The sequence below is a fragment of the Delphinapterus leucas genome, chromosome 9 (genome assembly GCF_059928025.1).
Source record: "Delphinapterus leucas isolate spDelLeu-1000000601 "Yukka" chromosome 9, BTC_Dleu_Yukka2, whole genome shotgun sequence".
NCBI classification, from domain to species: domain Eukaryota; kingdom Metazoa; phylum Chordata; class Mammalia; order Artiodactyla; family Monodontidae; genus Delphinapterus; species Delphinapterus leucas.
This window is the reverse complement of record NC_143137.1, coordinates 81,318,185-81,341,468: the sequence shown is the minus strand read 5'-3', so window position 1 is coordinate 81,341,468 and position 23,284 is coordinate 81,318,185. Positions and strand designations below refer to the sequence as shown.

The 23,284-nt window shown below is 32.9% G+C and overlaps 1 protein-coding gene across 2 annotated transcripts in view; it reads right to left on the bottom strand.

The window, feature by feature from the left end:
* Positions 1-2,748: 2,748 nt before the first annotated feature.
* HGF (hepatocyte growth factor) overlaps positions 2,749-23,284 on the bottom strand; it is an 83,254-nt gene continuing 62,718 nt past the window's right edge. For both annotated transcript variants that reach the window (XM_022554351.2, XM_022554352.2), the window contains exons 12-19: positions 19,945-20,078; positions 14,871-14,909; positions 13,560-13,656; positions 10,969-11,043; positions 9,969-10,115; positions 9,348-9,454; positions 9,081-9,226; positions 2,749-6,462 (exon numbers count right to left, since the gene is read on the bottom strand). In XM_022554351.2, the coding sequence (XP_022410059.1) occupies positions 6,286-6,462; positions 9,081-9,226; positions 9,348-9,454; positions 9,969-10,115; positions 10,969-11,043; positions 13,560-13,656; positions 14,871-14,909; positions 19,945-20,078 (922 nt within the window). In that variant the 3' untranslated portion in view covers positions 2,749-6,285. The remainder of the gene's footprint in view (positions 6,463-9,080; positions 9,227-9,347; positions 9,455-9,968; positions 10,116-10,968; positions 11,044-13,559; positions 13,657-14,870; positions 14,910-19,944; positions 20,079-23,284) is intronic.

The window sequence follows — 23,284 nt, the reverse complement described above, 5'->3', positions numbered from 1 at the left end:
TACCTCAACATGATAAAGGCCATATATGACAAACCTACAGCCAACATCACACTCAATGGTGAAAAACTGAAAACATTTTTTCTAAGATTAGGAACAAAACAAGGGTGCCCACTCCTGCCACTTTTATTCAACATAGTATTGGAAGTCCTAGCCACAGCAATCAGAGAAGAAAAGAAGTAAAAGGAAACCAAACTGGACAGAAAGAAGTAAAACTGTCACTATTTGCCAATGACATGATACTAGATATCGAAAACCCTTAGACACCAGTAAAAAGCTATCTGAACTAATAAATGAATTTAGTACAGTTGCAGGACATAAAATTAATAAATAATTCTAAAATTGTATGGAAATACAAAGGACCCCAAATAGCCAAAACAATCTTGAGGAAGTAAAACAAAGCTGGGGGTACAGTCCTGCCTGATTTCAAACTATACTACAAAGTAATGGTAATCAAAAAAGTATGGTACTGGCACAAAAAAAGACACATAGACCAATGGTTCAGAACAGAGACCCCAGAAATGAACCCACGCTTATATGGTCAATTAATCAATGACAAAGGAAGCAAGAACAGCCCCTTCAATAAATGGTGTTGGGTAAACTGGACAGCTATATGCCAAAGAATCAAACTGGACTACTTTCTCACATCATGTACAAAAATAAACTGAAAATGGATTAAAGACTTAAACATAGGCCTGAAACCATAAAACTTCTAGAAGAAAACATAGGCAGTGTGTCTTTCACATGGATCTTAGCAATATTTTTTGATATGTCCTCAAGGGAAACAGAAGCAAAAATAAACAAACGGTACTCCATCAAACTAAAAGGCTTTGGCACAGTGAAGTAAACTATCAACAAAATGAAAAGGCCAACTGAATAGGAGAAGATATTTGGAAAAGATGTATCTGATAAGGGGCTAAAATCCAAACTATATAGAGAACTCATTCAACTCAACATCAGAAAAACAAACAACCTGATTAAAAAATGGCAGAGGACCTGAATAGACATTTCTCCAAAGAAGACGTCCAACAGGCACATGAAAAGATGCTCAATATCACTAATCATCAGGAAAATGCAAATTAAAACTACATTGAGATAGCACCTCACACCTGTCAAAATGTCCATTTTCAAAATGATTATATATAACAAGACTTGCCAAGAACGTGAATAAAAGGGAACACCCATGCACCGTTGGTGGGAATGTAAGTTTTTACAGCCATCATGGAAAACAGTGTGGAGGTTCCTCAAAATATTAAAAACAGAATTAACATACGATCCAGCAATTCCACTCCTGGGTATATATCCAAATAAAATGAAAACATTAATTCAAAAAAATATGCACCCCTATGTTCATTATAGCATTATTCACAATAGACAAGATATGGAAGCCACCTAAGTGCCCATGGATAGATGAATGGATAAAGAAGAAATCGTAAATATATACCATTGAATATTACTCAGCTGTAAAAAGAGGAATGAAATCTTTCCTTTTGCAACAACATGGTTAGACCCTGAGGGTATTATGCTAAGTGAAATAAGTCAGATAGAGAAAGACAAATGCTGTATGATTTCACTTATATGTTGACTCTAAAAAAAAGATAAATGAGCAATCATAATAAAACAAACAGTCATAAATACAGAGAAAAAATTAATGTTGCTGCTGGGTTAGTGGGGGTGGGTAAGGGATCATGGGGGAAATAGCACAGTATAGGTTTAGGATGGAATGGAGTTTTAGAAAAGAGTGTAAAAAAATCAAAATTTAGAAAAATCGAACAGGGTATACATTTGAAATATTCTTACTGACACTGAAAAAGATTGAGTACATATATTCTGCTTGGAGCATAATCATCAAGAAGATTAAGTATTTTATAATGGGCTCTAGAATTAGATACATTAATCATCACTTGAGATAAGTATCTATGCCAGAAAAATTAGTAGAGCAACGTTTTTTTTTTTTTCTTTTGCGGTACGCGGGCCTCTCACTGTTGTGGCCTCTCCCGTTGCGGGAGCACAGGCTCCGGACGCACAGCCTTATTGGCCATGGCGCACGGGCCTAGCCGCTCCGCGGCCTGTGGGATCTTCCCGGACCGGCACGAACCCTGTCCCCTGCATCGGCAGGCGGACTTTCAACCGCTGCGCCACCAGGGAAGCCCAAGCAACCTTTTGGAGGGAGAGGCAGTATAATGTAACTTGAAACAGGCAATGGTGTTACAGAATTCTTTTTGTTTAGATCAGTTTATAATTCTTCCAATTTTGCTTCCAATTTGAATGAAATGAGTGAATTTGATTCATATTTATTCTGAATTTAATGCATATTTTGAAGATATATTCCAAATTGATTAATTGAATTATAATTCCCTTTGTAATATATAGTGATATGGTAAAGAAATTCAGATGATCATTCATGATGACACTATATATATATATATATATATATATATATATTTATAAGCAAATTATATCATAGCACCACTCTAGCAAATATGAAGAATGAATAATTATATTTTGCAATGGGAGAAATTGAAGTGCATAGAGATTAATAGTTTACTGAAGACCACTGATATTACCATAGATACAAGTTGGAATAGAATAATATTTTTTTGTCTTAGTTCTATAGACAGGTTACATGACATTTCTTGCAACAAAGTATATGTAATTTCTGTCAATGAGATCATTGTTGTTTTCTGCGTTAGGCTCTAGAGCAGATTCAAATATATCCATGTATATAACTAAAATAAGAAAAAGAGAGCATTTTGATAAAATATTTTATTATTATTAATAATAATATAATCATGGTTATAAAAATAACAACTTTATTAACTACAGAAAATGTATATACACGTCATAACCACAGTGTTCCCCTTTTGGGTAAGCGTCCAGCTATACCACTCAATAGGCAGATTATCTATTTCCTATTTACACACAAGACAGTCATAACATCCACAGTATTACATTTTCAGTTTCCTAAAGACAGAAACTTTCTGTGCAAATGGAAATGAACCTACTTAAAATTACACTGTCAAGATTTACAGGGTCCAGAGAATTTTAACATCTTTTTTTGTATTAGTAAATTCTTAGCTGAAAATTCAGTTGAACGTTGAAAGATAAATTCTTATTGGATTTTATTGTGAAAAGTAACTTATTCACATAAAGACTATATCTCATTTAAAATAACTTTATTTCTCAAATGAGTTTGTCTATAAATATGGGATATAATTGATTGAAAGTAGTTCTTTTTTGGACCAAGTCAATTTAAAAATTTTTTAGTATGAGAGTTTACTAAAATTCTTTACCTCATGATCCCTATATTGCAAAACCATTATTTCTTTTAAAAAAATGTTTAGAAACAACAAGAAAATTCCTGACAGCAATTTCTTATTTCTTGACAGCGTTTTTTTCAAGAGAATATTGTGGCTATAACATTCACTTTGTACAGTACCATTGGTACCAACAAGAAATATTCACAGGAATAAGTGAAATACAATTTTGCTATCACATGTCATTATGGTTATTTTTCTTGCCTTCCAGTGTCTCACATTTCCCATAGTTTGAAACACTTAGATAGCAAGCAAGAGCCTGTTATTACTAGAGATTGACTCAATATAAACCATTGTACTGAGGACCTGCCCACAGCAGATAGGTAAAAGTCATTACACATTTTACAATAAAATTAAAGAAGTATACAAAAGGATTATCATCCCTTCTGCACGGCAGAGGCATTATGACAAATATTTTAATTTTACATTACTATTCCTGGTAGACATAAGAAAATGTCCACAATTATAATAGCATATAACCATTATTCAAACAGCCAAAATAAAAATAACGTTGAAAACTTCTAATTTAAAAGATCTTTTTTCCGTGACTCGAAATTGATTTTTAGATAAATTGGATTATTTATTTTTTTTGTAGTTTATTAAGAAAAGAATGCCCAGGAAATAGTATCTTTCACCAGAGAAAAATGACATGATTATTCCCTGTTGTACCACCTAAAATAACATGGGTCTTGTTCATCTTGCTTTTATTATCAATTCCATCAATCTCCTCCTATTAAAAGGAAACTCTCAAAGAAAGAACTGCATTTTACACGTCTGATGGTTTATTGGTGGTCTTGTTTTTACCCTTTAATAAAATGGAAAACACTGAGTTCAAAATGTCTATAAAGTTAGCTTCATTTTGTATCTAGGTCATCCCTATCTCTCTGTGGAAATTTAGAGGAAAAGACATAAAAGAAATATTTTAAAATGTGAGTATTTAAAAGAATTACAATTCAGTAAATGTTTTACAAATATCATTAATATGTGACAATAAAATTTTGCCAGTTAGCAAGAAGAAACTGAAAAATACTTTAATATTTAGACAATATGCCTTTGAAATTTCTGTATGTTGATTATAATGGTATAGTACACAAGGGAGAGAGAAATACAATCAGGTAAGCTGGTATGGACTAGCAACTTGTTGGATCTCTCTTTGCTTTCACTGTTTCTTGATACCAGCACATATCTTATTACAGAGAATAAATAAATAAAATGGCACAATTTGGAAAAACATTTCTGGATTTGCTGCCCTATACTCTGTGGACTAAGCTCTTGAGTAAAGTTAAAACCGTTTTACTCAAGATTGAACATTGTCTTATGGAGATTTTAGAGCACCATTTGAATCCCTGGCCTTAATTGAGACCATCCAAAAGAAACAAATTAGAGAAATGGAAATACTAGATTCAAAATATTCAAATAATTATTTTTAGAGAACTTTTATACAGGAATATTTTGTGAAAATTCAGACCTATCCTATTACTCTTTGTTATTTCATTTCTTGGCAAATACATCATCTTTAGCTAATCATGACTAATACAACAATAAGTATGATTTGGTTGTTATCATACAGAATACAAAATCTGAATATTTCCCATGCATTAGGAAAGATCTATGTAAAATAAAGATAAAATGAAGATATTTTTGATAAAATATCTCATTCAGCAGATTTAACTGTACTTTAAAAAATAACTGAATACAGAGTTTAGAAAAGCTAGTTCCTTTCCTTTCCTTTTACATTTTTTTTCCTTTACTTGACTAAAGTTTTATTAGGCTAAAAGATTTCCAGGTAGAGAAAAGTGTTCTGACTTCTTTCTTCAATATATATTTTAATGCATAATTTGATGAAAAGCTGTTTACAAATTTTGGAGACATGGAAATTTTCCTCTTAAATATTGTTTTTAATTTAAAGAAGGTGAGATAGAAGCCAATCACAGTAGCAAGTCTTAGAGTTAACATATTTACATACATTTTAAAGACCAAAACACTTTTAAACTTCAATTAGTCATCTCAGAATTTTTTAAATACTTTAGGAAAAAAGATCTAAAAACATCTTGCATAAATAATTGTCCCTAAATTTGAAGGAAAGAAATAATACTACTACACATATTAGCCTTTTCTCTTTAAGAATTAGAAACTACATAAAATAACTTGGATAATAAATATATGTAAGAACCTAGGTTAGGTGTTATTTAATTTCGTAGGTCATGACCACACCTCACATGACAACCAGTAGAGGTCATCTGCAGATTATGGATGGAGGATGATCTAGTCACTTCTATCTTGCACCTTTCTTTAATATTTCTACTGGTCTTTAGAATTTTTTATATTTTTATTAAGGAAAAACTATAAGTACACAATTTCAGAACATTTAGGGGCTATATTAGATACACTACAATTTGAACTGTAGTGCATGCACATGTGTACCCAGGCATTTGTGTATAGGTATATGCGTTTATAAAGGAGTATATGTACCAGTATTACAGGATACATGGTGAGGAGAAATGAATGAAATATAATGTATGGCGTATTAAAGGTAATATAATTTAATATAGAGTTACAATTTAAGGACACAAGATATAAATTGTTTTTGTGAGGTTGAAATAATGTTTAACTTATGGCTTATTTATTATTGAGAAACTAACCTTGGAAAGCAGCGGAGAGAGATTAGTTGATCTTTTCCATTATATCTTTAGCATCCAGCAGTTATACCTTTGCATTTTTTAATCCATTCAAGTATCTTCAGGAGATATGTTACTACACTTGCATGTACCTTAATTCACTTCAACATTTACAAAATAACACTGACAAACGAAACAACAGAAAACACCCATAAATATTAGTGAGTATCTTAACAAACATGACACTCAAGTAGTTGTCTTGGGATTTTTTAAGTTACATTTTAATTCCATGTTCTCTGAAATCTTCATGTAAAGGAGAGTTGTATTGGAAGCTTCAGACACAGTTACATCAGCTACGACTGTGGTACCTTATACGTTAATATAATTTTGTGTATCCATTTTGCATAATATGCCACTCGGACAAAAATACCAGGACGATTTGGAATGGCACATCCACGACCAGGAACGATGACACCAAGAACCATTCTCATTTTATGTTGTTCACAAACCAGTGGGCCACCATAATCTCCCTAGGAAGAAGACATGCAACAATAACAACAACAAAGTATTATTTTAGAAATAAAAATTGACAATTCATTAACATTTCCTGTATCGATTTATATCTCAAACATACATATGTGCAAAACAAGAGAATAACTTCAATTGAAATATGAAGACATAAAATTGATGTACTAGGCCATTGGTTGTCTTTCTGTTGGACTGAGATAAGTACAAAAGTTCAAAGTGTTCTATCATGTGTAGTTATCATTTAAGTATGACTTGTCTTTTCTAAAATAGTCACTCATGTTTTAAAGTGTTTTTTGCCTTTGTTGAATGCAGACTAATTAACACGTGACCATTGATAGCTCTTTAAGAAGGTAGATTTCATATTTATTTTGACTTTCTTCTGATGTTCAAAGTGTGTTCAATATAGAAAATTTGGAAAATGTAGAAAAATACACGTATCAAAAACTCACCTGTAATCATACAGTTTTAAGGATTAACCCACATTAAGTTTTCTCTTATTTCTAATTTTTTTCCTTTCCCTCAATCCTGCCCCCAGAATGATTTTAACAGTTAAATAAAAACTTGTAGGTGGTAAAATAATTCTGTTTACTATGTGGAAATTGCTTTTCCAGGCAGAAAAAAGGAATGTTTCTCCACTTAGTCTTAGTAGTTAATATAGTTATATTTATATTTTTTTCCCCTTTGTGGAAGGTAGTCTGTGATTTCATGGCATTTCTTGTATGGTAATCCTGTTGTATCATCATATATAGATAGGTGATAGATGAAAGATGAATAGATTGATAAAATGATTCGTGTGTATATTTTTATATACATATATGTTTATACATATTGTTATATATAATCATTAAAAAATGCTGCATCACTTTTTTGTGCCATGTAGCCTTCCTAGGATTGCAGTGACGAATTTTTGGCATCTTTGTATTTAGAAGAGTGCTTCCGACTATCTTAATTTTCCCCCAGTAGTGATGTGATGAGATAAAACTAAACTACTGCAAAATTTAGTTCTGTAATACAGGTGGAAAGAAGAGAGCTATTAACATTCTGTGACAGAGAAAATCAAGGTGGGGGTGAAATAGAAGATAAAACACTAAGGAAAATAGTTTATTCAAAGAGACTTCATATAAACTCTGCCACAGGTGTTAATCTGTTTTTTTTTTTTGCGGTACGCGGGCCTACTCACTGTTGTGGCCTCTCCTGTTGCGGAGCACAGGCTCAGGACGCGCAGGCTCAACGGCCATGGCTCATGGGCCCAGCTGCTCCGCGGCATGTGGGATCTTCCCGGACTGGGGCACGAACCACGTCCCCTGCATCGGCAGGCGGACTCTCAACCACTGCGCCACCAGGGAAGCCCTGTTAATCTGGTTTTTAAATTAATGCACCAGTGATTAATGATATGAACTCTTCAAATCAATTCATTTTGAGAATTGATTTTGAGGGACTTTCACTAAATGTGATGCTATTGCTATTAAACAAATGTTTAGGAGATTTCTTTTTTAGGTGTCTAGATTTCCCTGGTTTGATTATTATATTACCCTGTTTCAAATATCAGTGATGCAAAAAAAAAAAAATCCTGGAGGATGAGTGCATTTTTGAGAAGTGGCTGAATCAATTTGATTGATTATAAATATAGATAAAAATAACTATGTGATAAATTTTTCAGTGATAAAGTTAGGAATCTAAGAATGTATAGATGACAAACCAGATTATAGGCTATTCCTGAAGAGCAGATGTCAAAGTAGTAATGGCAGTAGGGCTGGGATAAGTGCAAGCTTTCTAAATATCTCAAAGATCTGGTCTAGCTCAAAACTTGGTGTTTACAGAACTCAGTAATAAGTAAACAAACAGATAAATAAATAATTCTTTCTCCTAGTAGATTTTCATTTGTGTTGAAAATCTTAGTGATACTGATTTACTGGAAAAAACACCAGATTTGAAAGTGGTTATAAACACACAATCAGTTTTTAATCGTATTATTTTAATGCAATTTTTAAATTCTTTAACTTAAAAACATCAAAAATAACAGTTTAACAGCTTGTCTATGTCAAACAGGGATAGGAACACTGCCAAGTGGAAAGAACAGTTGCTTAACAAATGAAAATGTCCAAGCTCTTAAAATCATAAACTTTGACCTTTTGGTTTTTTAAATAGAATTTGTTTAAACACACACACACACACACACACACACATACACACACACTGGCTTAACCAAAAACATATTTAAAAGTTTAAAAGCAGGCATGTATCTCTTATTAAAATTAATAGAGATAAGTTAGAATTTGGGAAGATCAGATACGTTTAGAAAAACATTAGAAAAATGCAAGCTATTGTATCAAACTGCATATTGGATACTTCTAATTTGAACAGCTTTCTCTTAGAGTTTTGGCTGTATTCTTGTTTTTTGAGAGACAAATGTCATCTTAGTTTGCTGCTAATGAAACATGGATTGCTTCACTATTTAGCTAAAAAAAAGTACAAGGATAATAAGGGTTATCTTTTTCAATTCCTCTCTCTTAGAACAGGTTGGTTTATAATGATTCTCATTTGAGAAAAATAGAAAATATAAACACAAGAAACTATGCTATCCATCACATACTCCTTACGTAAAAATCTCTGTTTTTACCTCGCATGGTCCTGATACAATATTTTCAGCCCCAGCACATATTTCAGACTCATTCAGAGTCACCTTCCCTTGATGATATTGGCTGCATTTCTCATTCCCCATAATATAGAGATGTGCTACTCGTAATAGACCGTCCGAGTTGATCACTAGAATGGCGCAAAATATGTACAGTTAACGAGCGCAGGGTAAGGTGAGAAAAATAAAGAAATACAAAATATTTTTACAAAATACATATGATATTGCCTTATCTTTCTAAAAATAGCTTACATCCAGTGTAGCCCCAGCCATAAACACTGCAAGTGGTTTTTTCAGGAATTGTGCACCCATAATTAGGTAAATCAATTGTACTAACAAAATCATCCAGAACAGCAGGCCTGAAAAGAGAAAATATAATGGTAAGTAACCTTGATTGGATTCAACACAAAATTAACATATTAAAATGTAGTGTGAATGTTTAATATGATTCATTTAGAGAGAATAAACAATTGTGCTTCAGAGTAGGTAGTAGAGAAATGAATATTTACTTACAAATATTTAAGAACAAATGGTCACTGCTATTTTTTTAATCATTATTTTACCTGTTGAAGTTATCATATAATTGCTCACTAACCTTTGGTTTTAGAGCAGGCTGATCATACTGTTGGTCCAATTTCATTTATTCACTTTTGAAAAATTTGAAAATGCCCCTCTCTCTGCCTCTGAACACACACACACACACACATATACACACACACACACATATATACACACACACACACACACACACCATGTGACATATGCTTTTATAATACATCTACATGAGAGAGAAAGAATAAGAACATAGTTGAAGAAAAAGCTTCAACAATTCCATTCTATATTAAAAATATGAAACTATCTAAAGGAACTCACCTAGCAAGCTTCAGTAATACCAGATCTGATCCTTCCGGCCCATATACCAGTTGGGTAACATTTAGAACCTGTTTGCGTTTCTCATCTCCTCTTCCATGGACATCATGAATTCCAAGCCAAGCTTCATAATCTTTCAAGTCTTTGTTTCTAAGTAAAAAATTAAAATATAAAAAATAACTTTAAAATATGTAATATTAATCACATATATTGTTATATTAGCTTATAAGGGCAGATAAATAACCTAAATTTAAACTTTAAAATATAATAAAGAGCAACACATTTGTTATGGGAGATTCTGAATACTACAAGAACATATAAGCAGGAAGAACCTTTAAATTGCTGAAATTCTAAATGGCTTTTTTTTTTCGAAAACTTGCTTATTTTTGCTAGAGAGTAGGTCATTTATGAAACATTCTCAGGTAAAGCACATTACATGAGTTATAATTTATTGCAGATTTTCCTTTTTATCTCAAATGTGTATGTTTGGTTTGTTAATAGGGATTGAATATTTATACTAACAAAATCAATGTGACCTTAATGGGAATCAAGGAGTAAGCTTACAAATGCTACCTCCTTATTTTTTCCTTAGGCTAATTTCCATTGAAAATTATTCTCAGTATTATTCTGAGGCTTGTTCTACATAAGAAAGAAGTGAGGATTGAGAGAAGTTTGTTGATAATTCAGAAAAAGAATATCTAGAAATATACAGTGCAAGAAGGAGGTTGGGATAAAAATTATTAACATAATTCTACCAAATTTTTCCTCAAATGAAAGTAGTGCCAATCGTGGAAAGAGGTGAACAGAAGTAGTACCCATAAGTAAGTATCAATTAAGTCAAGGTAAATTTTATAAGCTAAATCTAAAAAAATAAATTAATTTGTTCACGCTATGCTGGTGAATCTCTGTTAAATGAATACACATTCTTAAGCCTAAAAGCTAAATGGAAGCCATACATATTTTTAAATGCTCAAAACAAATATTGGTTTCAGAAATACTTTACCGAGAAGGGAAACACTGTCTTGCAGTAAGAATCCAACTTTCCTTTATCAATGATCCTCCACAGATATGTTTATTTCTAAGAGAAAGAGGAAAGAGAAACAAGTAACGTCTGTGCAGAAAGGGTGCCTGCCAATTAATGCAAAACCTATGGCTCCATTTGTTAAACACATTGAGAGAAAAATGTAGACATTAACCCAACTAGAATAAAACGAGTAATCCTTTTATCAGAAGGATGATATTTGATGATTATAGCATTAGAACTTTTTTCATAATGTGATTACAATTTTATGAAAGCAACTTTATTTTTGTATGAGGAACCCTGTCACTACACACGAAGATCCATTCCCAACACATATGTTCACGTGTGTATGTGTCTATTCTTGTGTGAGAAAGTATGTGCTACAAATATAGGATAATTAGACCTATTTTAAATTCAGTGTTTGATTATGAAAACTGCAAATTTGAGTTTTTATTTAAAACCTAAAAACCATCTGGTGGTAACCATATATAATATTTATGTGCTATTCCCTTCTTCCATTACCATTATGTAGTTCTGATATATTAACTTAGAGTATAACTGAGTTTGAGTAATTTGTTTGTTCAGCTTAAGACCAACAATATAACATTTATTTATAAAATCAAAACAATTTTGCAAGAGAGATCTAGGAAATTATAAAATATTTGTAGAGAATAATAAATACTAGAACATTTATTTGATGTATCCAAAATCTGTAAATCCATTACTTTTTGGCAGACACATGGAAAAAAGTACAACTATTCACAATTTACATTTCCAAAGAGTACAGATGTTCAGTGCTTCAGAGGGTAATAGAATAAGATTGCCAGACTAAGACCACAGTTATTTATGGCCTGTACCACACAGGAGGTTAAGAATATATATCGAGTTTGAATTTCTATTCCTCTCTGTGAGTTTTGGAAGAATAGCTAAGCAGCTGTTGTTACTAAGAACTTGCATTTAAAAGGAAAAGTACTATTTAAAAAAAGTTTATACTACTCTGATATGATGAAAAACAGTTTCACCTGCTTCTCCAAGGATGGTGACTTCCAAAGGAAGTCTCCTTTGACTAAGAATAAATTGAAAAGTATTTGCCTGTTTTTTTTCTCGAGTAATGAGATTTGCAAAGATCCTCTAATTAGTTCAAAGATGTAGATTCTTGGAACATTTTCTATAATAAAGAAAATAAAACACCCCCCCCCAGTTTTACAGCCTTCATTAAGTCTTCATTGCACAGCAGCTTTAATATGGTGAGTTTCATAAATCTATTTTGGTACTACACACCCAGGACAGCTACCCTACAATTATCAACATAAATATTTATAAAAATTGATGAGTTACTCCTTGGAAGAAAGATACACTAAAAGAGAACTTTAGGCCATCTTCTACCTGGTATCTAAAGTCATATATATATCAAAGTATTTAAACTTCATGCTTGTTAAGAATTGACTTATTTAAAAAACACTTCAGTTTCAAGTTGTCTCTATTCTAATTTAATGCCACTGTGATTTGGTTATGGTTAAAAAAAATGGATATTCTTCCGCTATTCTAGGAGGCTAGAGGTAAAGGAACAGGGAGGGTTTCCAAAAAGAGGAGATATTACAGTTGGTATTTAAAGAATGAAAGATTTTCCAGGCATAAAATACAGAGGAAGAAAGCTACAACATACAGTGGGAACCACAGCACAAAGGCTCGGAGAGAGAAACATGGGGTGTCTTGAAAACAAGGGAAAATGTGGCTAGAATTCAGGTGCACTTTGGTGTATGTTGCATGATGAGGCTCCAATACAGATAGATATAGACAAAGATATTTTAACATTCTGACCATACAGTACAATATGTGTAGTACATAGAAAGTTGTATGATCAGGTTTTAAGCTAACTCCTGTTTTCAATATTTAATTCTTACAACATAACTACTAATCTTAATTTTGTATAACAGTATATTTTGAAAAATTTTACATAGAACATGGCATTGATCCTTACAACATTGAGAAATAGACATGTCAAGAATTTTTTTATCCACACTGAATATTATAATTTCGAGACTGTTCAACTATCAGTATAATTTGTTAATCTTTTCCTTAATGACGAAATGTTCTAGAATTTTAAATTATTGCTATTTTTCATTAGAATGACAATTAAAAAGTCAGAAATTTAAAACAAATATAAAATTTTTGATATGATTGTACATAGACAAGTTAAAAAATAATCTCATAATATACTAGATTGGGAAATTAATAACATAAGTATTATAACTATATGGTGATATCAAGGTATAGGTAGGTTCTCTGTGTAGTTGTCTTTTGCTTTACGAGAATTGAAGTGCCATATCAGGGACAATGCAAACACATATAGGACCTTTGTAAGCATTTAAAATGGCACCATCTCTGGAGGCACAAATTGCAAAATCCATGGCTTTTGGCAAGCAGAATGTGATTAGTCCCCTCTTGTGCCCCCCCTCATACAGGTGCCTTGTGGAGGGCACAACCTGCACGACTACACGTGGCCATACTGCTGGGAATATAACTTTTGCAAATAATCCAGATATGTATGATTTGTGTCTATTAATAATTACCTGTATTTCAAACTAACCATCCATCCTACATTTGTTCGTGTTGGAATCCCATTTACAACTCGCAGTTGTTTTGTTTTGGCGCAAGATATTACAGGATCTAAAAAGAGGACCAAACATAACATTTTGATAAAACATTTTGAAATAATCCGTGCCTCTCAGCTTTCTTTAGTGCAATGGTAACTACACAAATGTAATTACTGTAATTGTGTCAGAAGAACATTTTGGACAAAAGAAGGTAAATAGCGTAACTACAGTGCCAAATCAGGCCCAAAATGTTTGCTATCCTCATCTAAGTAGATGGGTAGCACAGAAAAACTTATCAACTCAAGGTCAATAGCATTACCATGATAGTGACAGTGGCTTTGCTCACTAGGTACAAGTTCTTCAGGTCTAACATTAATTGTATTTCCCTTAACAACCTCAACATAAAATGGAACAATGTTATTTACAGTGCTTGTTTCTAAATGTCAATGAAAAGCAATAGCCTAAGTGAAAATAAAAAAACTATATTTGGTTTATTACTTATGAATTTGTATAGTAAGAATGTAGAACCATTTTGCAACATGTTACCAAAGTTATATTAATTGAAATTTTATCCAAATGACATAATTATGTCTAAATCATTATATCCAAAAGATATAATTTAGAATTCTTTGAAGTAAACTTTTTCCTGACCCTCCTTGGTGTTCCTTGCCTTATCCTTTCCACTCTTGTCCATGGTCTAAAATAGATTTCCATTTGCTCTTCAGCCTGGGACACAGCAGGTGGTCTCTTAAATCAAAACATTTGAGTAACTTCCTTCAGCCCAAGAAATGTGTGAAAATCGGATACAAGCAGCTCCCAACAGATTTCCTTAAGCTGAGGATTAACTGAACCTCTCAGATTGTGTCATCTTTTGCCTCGTAGAGCATGCAAAGAGCTTTAAAGATAGAGCAAGATAAAGACACTGCATAACTTTCCAACCTTCTGGTTTCATTCTTTCTGACTGTAGCATCCTGATTTAATTTAAAGGATGGTGAAAGTCCAATGGATACCTTCTGCCCCCAATTAGGTAAAAGCAATATACATGCTTTTTTCAAAGTTAAATATAACATACTTTGTGACAGAGCATTGAATTTTGATATTCAGTATGCAGTTGCCTTTGTAACACCTTTACACATGCACACAGAAAAAAAATGTTCAAATAAAATAGATTATTTTATTTTTATGATGGAAGTTTATATAATGATAAGTTATTTTTCTATGAAGAAAATAATGACATCACTTCTGACACATAGAGACTCACATATATTATTTTGAAAGATTACTTACGGTCTAAATTGACTATTGTAGGTGTGGTATCACCTTCACCTGTAAAAACAAATATATATGTATATACATAATTTTTACATACATATTTCTGTTATATAGAACCAGAATTGTGTATTGAAATCCAAATATCCATAAATGGATAATTTACTACAATTCTTTACATTTTATTCAAAAATAAAATGCAGTAATACTCTTTTGAGTAATTATGTATCACTTTTAGACAAAGTTGAAAGCATGCACCTACTGGTAGTGGGTCATGTGAGGAAAGCCCTGTTTTATGACTGTGAAGGTTATCAGGTATGTGGTTTGATGGATGTTGGCAGTTTGAATTACACTGCTAGCACCAAGGAGCTGCCTCATTCTCCCAAGATGCCAAACATCGTACACAATGAACATTCCACCGAACAGCACTAATGCTTATTATTGTTTATTTGGGCCATTCATATAGATAAACTACGTAGCTTTAATTTGACCCATTTATATTTTTTCTGAAAATTACTTTTTTTACTTATGGTTAAGGATAATTAAAACTTCCTATGTTTCAGAAAACTTTTTTAAGAATTCGAGAAGATAGAAATCAAGGTCACTCATGGAAAAAGAGGGATAGCCAAATATAATTATGCTTTGTTAGTATATTTCACAGACTGGTTTTTCTAGGTAGTAAGGGGAAAAGTATTTAAAAAAAAGAACACCAGAAACTGCCAATAAATTATAACTAAAATTTCATACTTACTACTTTTTTACAACCTCCCTACTGAGTGGGGTTTAATTGCTGCCAAGAGAAAGGCTTGGAGGATGCTAGGATTTGAAAATACTTAAGTAGTAATGAATGAGGTACATTTCCTGGAATTTAGTGTGTGACTGTCCAGAACTGATGACATAGAGTTTAGTCAGGCATTGTTTAGACCCAGCTGGTTGTTAGTCTCTGGAAGTGCCCTGAGCTCAAATAAACCGGCAACAAAACAAAAATGGCATATGGATTCCTTTGTAATAGACGCAAATCTGATTTTTATTTATGGGAAATCTTGAGAAAATTAATACATGCTAAAGCGTTTTTATTTATGTCCATTTTCCAGATCTAGATATTTTAAGTGAATAAACGTAAAGGTGAACATACAAATTTCATCATTTCCCTTTCCCTTTAGTTTATTCTTGGGGATGGTTTTGTCTTAGAGTCACCTGAGGTCATTGTTTTAGTTCACAGTACAAATTAGAATGGAGGCCGACTATGGTCATTAAAACATCAAGGATATTGCTTTTTCCACTCAAGTTATTTACATAAAAATTCTAAAATAAAAAACTAGATATCTGTTCTGTGTATCGTTTGTGGTGAGAAAGACTACACTATTCATTGTATTCTTAATTGCATATCAAGTTTCCGATTTCTATGCATCAAGTTAATACGTCAACAAAGTATTTCGTTCATTATTGTACCTTACTAAAATATTTAAATTTTTTTAAATGTGTAGATCTTATCATTTAGGGGCTTTAATAATTAAGAGCATATATATAGATTTTCCTCTAAGCCAATATTTCTCACAATTTAGAAGAAGCTGCATTACCACTTAAAATCAGATTTCTAGAGATTCTGGGTTGCTGGTTAGATTATGAATTTTTTGAAAGCATTCTAGTTTCTTCTGCTTTCTAGGCCTTTTCCATTTTACCTTAAAATACTATTTTCACTTCTCTTTTACTTTTCCCTTACGTCTCCACCATAGTACTCAAATCTGAACAACTATATATGATACAAATCTTACTTTATATTGATTCACCTTAAATTTGAAGAAGGAAAACATGTCAATGATAAAAGTTTTTCCTATGGAAGTGTACGAGTGTGTGTGTGTGTGTGTGTGTGTGTGTGTGTTTATATGGCCTCAAAACCAAACATGTGCTCTTACTGAAAACGTAAATAAAACTTTCTTTTAATAGATCCTTAAAGTTTCAACTCAAATTCGAAACTTTATGAACAGCACACCTTTTCCACGCTGACATTTGTATTCCCATTCTTATTATATATTTTAATATTAATATGTATGTATTTAAATGACTTTATTTGCGATTATGTATGTAAAATGTCTCCTCTGTACACTGAAAACGATTTGAGCGTAGGAAACATTGTTTATATTTTCTATACCTAGAATGATATATAGGGCTTTGCACACAATAGGAGCACAATTTAAAATTATTAACAAATGAATAAATAAATAGAAACTGAGGTGGAGGTAATTTACCCAAGGCACTTAAAGTGATAGAACTGAAATCCTTACCCAGGAAATCAGAGTTGAAACTCTATACCACTATGCTCTCTTAATACTTAAGAATTTTCTAAGATATACTGTGTATATGTGTATAGACAAATGTAGACATTTCTACAGTTTTATTTTTGCATCTTGAGAACCTTAAAAATATATGTTAAATATTATTTTGTAAGCATTTTTTTAAAAGGAATACAAACCTTTACATGTTTGTAATACAAATGTGCACTATGAAAATGATATATAGTCTCTGAAGTTAAATAAATAAGAACTCAAATCTTCTAAAGATAAATTTTATTAGCCTTTCACCAGCAAGAAAACTGTAAATAAATCCTGGCTATAAATATTAGTTAGAAAAATGACAGTGTAGAAATATTTGTTGAAATTAATTAATGTTCAGAATACATTGAAATAAATGAGTTATCTGCAGTAGCATTTAATCAAATACTAGCAACACCCTGAAGTCTTTCAATAGCACATTACTTTTAGTTTAAAAATGTTAGTTGAAAATATGCTTTAAAAACTTTAAAGTTATTAGAGTCTTGTCTCAAATTTATAAGCCAAATCACAGTTCTCTATGGGAACATTTTACTCTTAACTATATCTACGTACTAAAATTAGGCTACTGTGATTTTTAGAAATCTGGAATTCTATAGGGAAAGCAATAGAACTTGTTTTAGAAGCCAGGTCATTGACTTTTATCCTTCTTCCTAGGTCATTGAAGAGTCTGTTAGGCTCCATTATTCTTAATCGTAGAAACTTCACAAAGAGGTACCATGAAATAAAGCTAATACTTAGAAAAAAATAACAACTTTCACCATTAAAAAAATTTTTTTGTACACCAGAGAGGTTGGAAAGGTTGGTCTGTTGCTTGTTTATTTTAATGTTAAAACCAGAAAGACATCTTCTATAAAAGAACATTTTCAGGACCTATGCAAACCCTAATCTGGGATAAGTTAGGAACATTAGGAGAACACTAATTAATTTGAAAGGCTATGATTAAAGCTGATGAAATGAAATATCACAATATGAAATACTATTTCTTTGTGAACATATATTTACTTACTATTATAGAAAATTTCTTTATTAAAAATAGATTGGGAAGTTCCAAGTTTTAACTATAGATAAAATTGATTAACATCATATTTTAAAAGTTTGCTTTTATGCTAAAATTTCACGAAACGTGACTAGTGTTACAATTTATGGTGAGAAATTATCTCTTTAATTTGATGTATATTATGGAAAATATAGACTTGTGTTTGTGTTTTATGTTTTAAAGCAAACATCATTTCTTAATCTAATCTCTTTTAAAGTGAGTATTTTTGCTGCTATTTTCAAGGTACTTGCTACTGCCTTGTCTCATGTGAAAAATATTCTTAAAACAGGACTCTTATTGAACATACAAAACGAGTCTTTTTTAAACAAGAAGGCAGTTTAACATAGTGTTTAAAGATATCTGCTGTAGGGCTTCCCTGGTGGCGCAGCAGTTGAGAGTCCGCCTGCCGATGCAGGGGACATGGGTTCGTGCCTCGGTCCGGAAAGATCCCACATGCTGCAGAGCGGCTAGGCCCGTGAGCCATGGCCGCTGAGCCTGCGCGTCCGGAGCCTGTGCTCCACAACAGGAGAGGCCACAACAGTGAGAGGCCCTCGTACCACAAAAAAAAAAAAAAAAAGATATCTGCTATAAACAGAGCTGTGAGACATGTACTACAGTAAAATGGTCTCTTGCTACTAAGAGAGCTTTATAAGTCTTTTTCACTCAATCAATAACACATTGAGGATATATTTTCATCTCAATATACATTACTCTCCATTAGCAGTTCTCAGTGGAGGTGATGCTATTGACATCTAGTGGGTAGAGGCCAGGGACACTACCAAACATCTTATAATGCATAGGACAGCCTCCCGTAACAAAGGTTTATCCAGCACAAAATGTCAGTCGTGCAGAGGTTGAAAATCCTGATACGTTTCCCCAAACTGACTTCAATACAGGCTTCCCAGTACACAGAGCAGCACAGTATTGAGAGAGTCTGATTACCCAGGTTCTCACTAATATTAGGCATTAGCAATCATCTTCTTATTTGCCAACCTGATAGGTGGAAATGATTTCTTATGCTTTTATCTTTTCATTATAATTATTATATTTTCTTACTATTAAGTTTTAATATCTTTTCATTTGTTTATTAAGTTTATTCTTGAAGATTCATCTTCAGCTTTCTCGAATCATCTCATCTTTTACTTATTGCTATATAGGTGCTCTTTTACATGAAGTGTATCAGACATATATTATACATTTTACGTATATCTTTTACTTTATGTGCTAATACTTTTTAAACAAAATCATCTTGGGCTCAGAGAAGTAGATGGAATGTTTCAGGCTTCTTAGTCTTGGCCTAAACAGCTGAGAAGAAAATGGAAGCACAACTATCTCTGATGTGTTTATGGACCTGTTAGTGGGCTGGGGACTTTGCTAAGAGCTCTGCTAGTTTCAGAGGCTGAACAGTTAGTATTTATTGGTGGGGTGGGGGGTGGAGAGGTCTTTCTAGCCCAGTCAGAACAATGGCCATGTATTACTTCTGAATTCCAAATAGAAATCTTCTGAGGGAGGAAAATCTCTTTTAAAAGGTCAGCAGATTGTCCCCTTGTCTAGAGGAGAGATGAAGTTGTGTGTATGTGTGTTGCTGTCTGGAATGCATCCTTATTTTGGGATCAACTCTAGCCCTCCTATACTGTTTCCACCTCTGGTTAAGGTATCATTTTAGAGGGCATGCAGTATATTTAAAATGGTTCACCTGAAAAAGATCACAAAATATACTTACAACGAGAAATAGGGCAGTAATCCCAAGGAATGAGAGGATTCCCCGTGTAACACCAGGGACCATGGGCATCATCATCAGGATTGCGGCAGTAATTCTTATTCAGCTTACTAGCATCTGGTTCCCAAAAGATATGCCTGCATAAACAACAAACTCTGAACATCACAAAATGCACATCTTGTCCAAGAGAAACAAAATGTCACGAAGAAGATATAATCCTAGTGCATAACTTTCATTACAGATACAACACAAGCTACCTGCTGTGAATTTTGGGGTTTTTTTTTTTGAGACTTATTTTGTTGTTGTTCTTGCAGTTTGGAAGGATGTTCTTTAACTCAGGAATAAGGCTGAATAATCAGCATAGATAAAGTGATAAAAGATTTTATGACTTTGCTTCTATTTAATAACTATACTGGCAAGGTAACAATACCCCTGTGACAAAGATCTAAGTTAGAAAATGCATAGAAAATGCAAGCTATTGCAAAAGTATTTTTTTCATGTTTCAGAAACATGTAAAGAAGCATCACTAGCAACATTACTATGACAACGTACTGGAAGATACACTGAAAACAATAATAATGTGCTAATAAAATTATTAAATTCTGAAATTTCATTGGTCATATAGTTACAAAATATGATTTTTTGACAGATAATTGAGTAACACCTCAGCCTTTCTCATTTTACATCTTAACTAAATTTATTACAAAAGTAAAGCAAAAATACTGTATGTTATAAGACCATGCCCACTCATATAACATCAATATTTACATTTACCTCAGTAACATTAATGAAGTCAAATTCCACATGGCCATCCTGACCATGTCATGAAAACTATACATCCTAACTTAATTTGTTTTGGATTACTAATTACTACCATGCTTGAACATAATTAATGTGTCATTTTAAAAAATTGGGAAGAGCTTCAACATAGAAACTTGAGCTACCTTATTAAATTTGGATTTACTTTTTGGACCAATATGACAGTAAAGACATACAATACTTACCATGTGACATATTCTATTACAGATGACTTACATATATGCCCTTAGACCAACCTGATGAGACAGGCTCGAAGATTATACAATTTTGTATTTGACAAAATTGAAATCCACAGAGGACAATTAATTTTTCTAGGGTCACATGGTTTTTAAGCTGTAGAACAAATGTTTGAACACACAGCTCTTTCCAGAGTCAGTGTTCAAAACCACCACACAGTGTTACCTCTTTACTCAGTCATAGTTTGTTCTTAAACCAAAATGGTACCATGCAACTTAATCATTCATCAGTATCCCACAAGTTGGTTCCAGATGACTTTTAACTATTTCCAAAGGCAAACCTAAACTCAATGAATTGAGTTATAACCACTGCATCCCTGAATAAATATGCGACGTGTTTCCAGTGGTACACTGGTAAATGTTTAACAACTAGCACTCTGAAGTGTGTATGGGGGCAGAGGGTCTTTATTTGTTGTTCTTGCATATTTCTGTAGTGTAACTGTAACTACTTCCACCATAAAACTGTCAGACTTCTAATATGGAATCACTGAAGGCAGAGTTGGTTACAGTTGTCTTTCACAAGTCCGTGAAGAGCTAGATCCACCCCACAATATTTCTAAAAATGCTTTTAAAAATATCAGTGTTGAAATCAGCATTAATTTTAATCATGCCAATTCTTGCTTAAAATTCTTGAATGAATTCCTTTAATGCTTAGGATAAAACTCAAATTTCTTTTTTTTTTTAACATCTTTATTGGAGTATAATTGCTTTACAATGGTGTGTTAGTTTCTGATTTATAACAAAGTTAATCAGTTATACATATACATATGTTCCCATATCTCTTCCCTCTTGCACCTCCCTCCCTCCCACCCTCCCTATCCCACCCCTCTAGGTGGTCACAAAGCACCGAGCTGATCTCCCTGTGCTATGCGGCTGCTTCCCACTAGCTATCTATTTTATGTTTCGTATTGTATATATGTCCATGCCACTCTCTCATTTTTTCACAGCTTACCCTTCCCCCTCCCCATATCCTCAAGTCCATGCTCTAGTAGGTCTGTGTCTTTATTCCTGTCTTACCCCTAGGTTCTTCATGACCTTTTTTTTTTTTTTCCCTTAGATTCCATATGTGTGTGTTAGCATACGGTATTTGTTTTTCTCTTTCTGACTTACTTCACGCTCTATGACAGATTCTAGGTCCATCCACCTCAATACAAATAACTCAATTTTGTTTCTTTTTTCTTCAAATTTCTTAACACAGCTTACAGAGTCCTGTATGGTTTTGCCACTGGAGAATTTCTTCTCTGGACATTAACCAAATTATACTGTTTCAACCTTATTAAAGTTATTTCTGATTTTTATACACTTCCATTTTGGGGCTTTTGAACAAGTTATTTCTTCTGCGTGATGTACTTTTCCTCCTACACTTCCTTTGACTAACTCCTTCTTATTACGTATGTCCCAGCTAACATCCCTTCCTGTAGGAAAACTTCCTGACCATTTAAGTGTGGGTGTCACTTGTTTGCAGCCCCATAACATAAAATATGCTTTTTTCATGGATTTTCTAATATGACATTGGCATTTGCTGTTTTCTGCCATTCCATACTAGAGTGAGATCCATGATGGCAGAATTCTGCTTAACTTTGAAGTCCTAGAGCTACAGTGTCCAATACAGTAGCTACTAGCCAGAGTAACTACAGAAAAGCTAGTATGTGGCTCGTCCAAATTGAAAGGTGCTATAATTATAAATATACAACAGATTTTGTAGCTTTAATATAAAAATGTAAAATAGCTCATTAATAATTTTTATGTTAGATACATATTGAAATGAAAAGCTTTAGAAATATTGGATTAATAAAAACATTATTTTAAAAATTTGCCTGTTTAATTTTACTTCTGTAAGTATGGCTACTGGAAAACTTAAAAAGTACAAGTGCGATTACATATGTCAGTTGCATATTTATGTTAGAGAACACTGCTTTATAACTATCACTATTTGTTTGTGAAGTATATTAGTTGAAAAAATATCATCCACTAGTGAGTAGATTTTGAAAGAGAATAAGAACTTTAAAACTAAAGTGGAACCAGGAGCAAAATGACTCAACTTCTCTGGATCCTTAAATTTTTATTCACACATACAGAAATATCTTCCATATAGGATTATGATGGTCAAATGAGATAACAACTCACAGAAAGCAACCATGTTGTAGATACTTTATTAAAGGACACTACCGGGCTTCCCTGGTGGCGCAGTGGTTCAGAGTCCGCCTGCTGATGCAGGGGACACGGGTTCGTGCCCCGGTCTGGGAAGATCCCACATGCCACAGAGCGGCTGGGCCCGTGAGCCATGG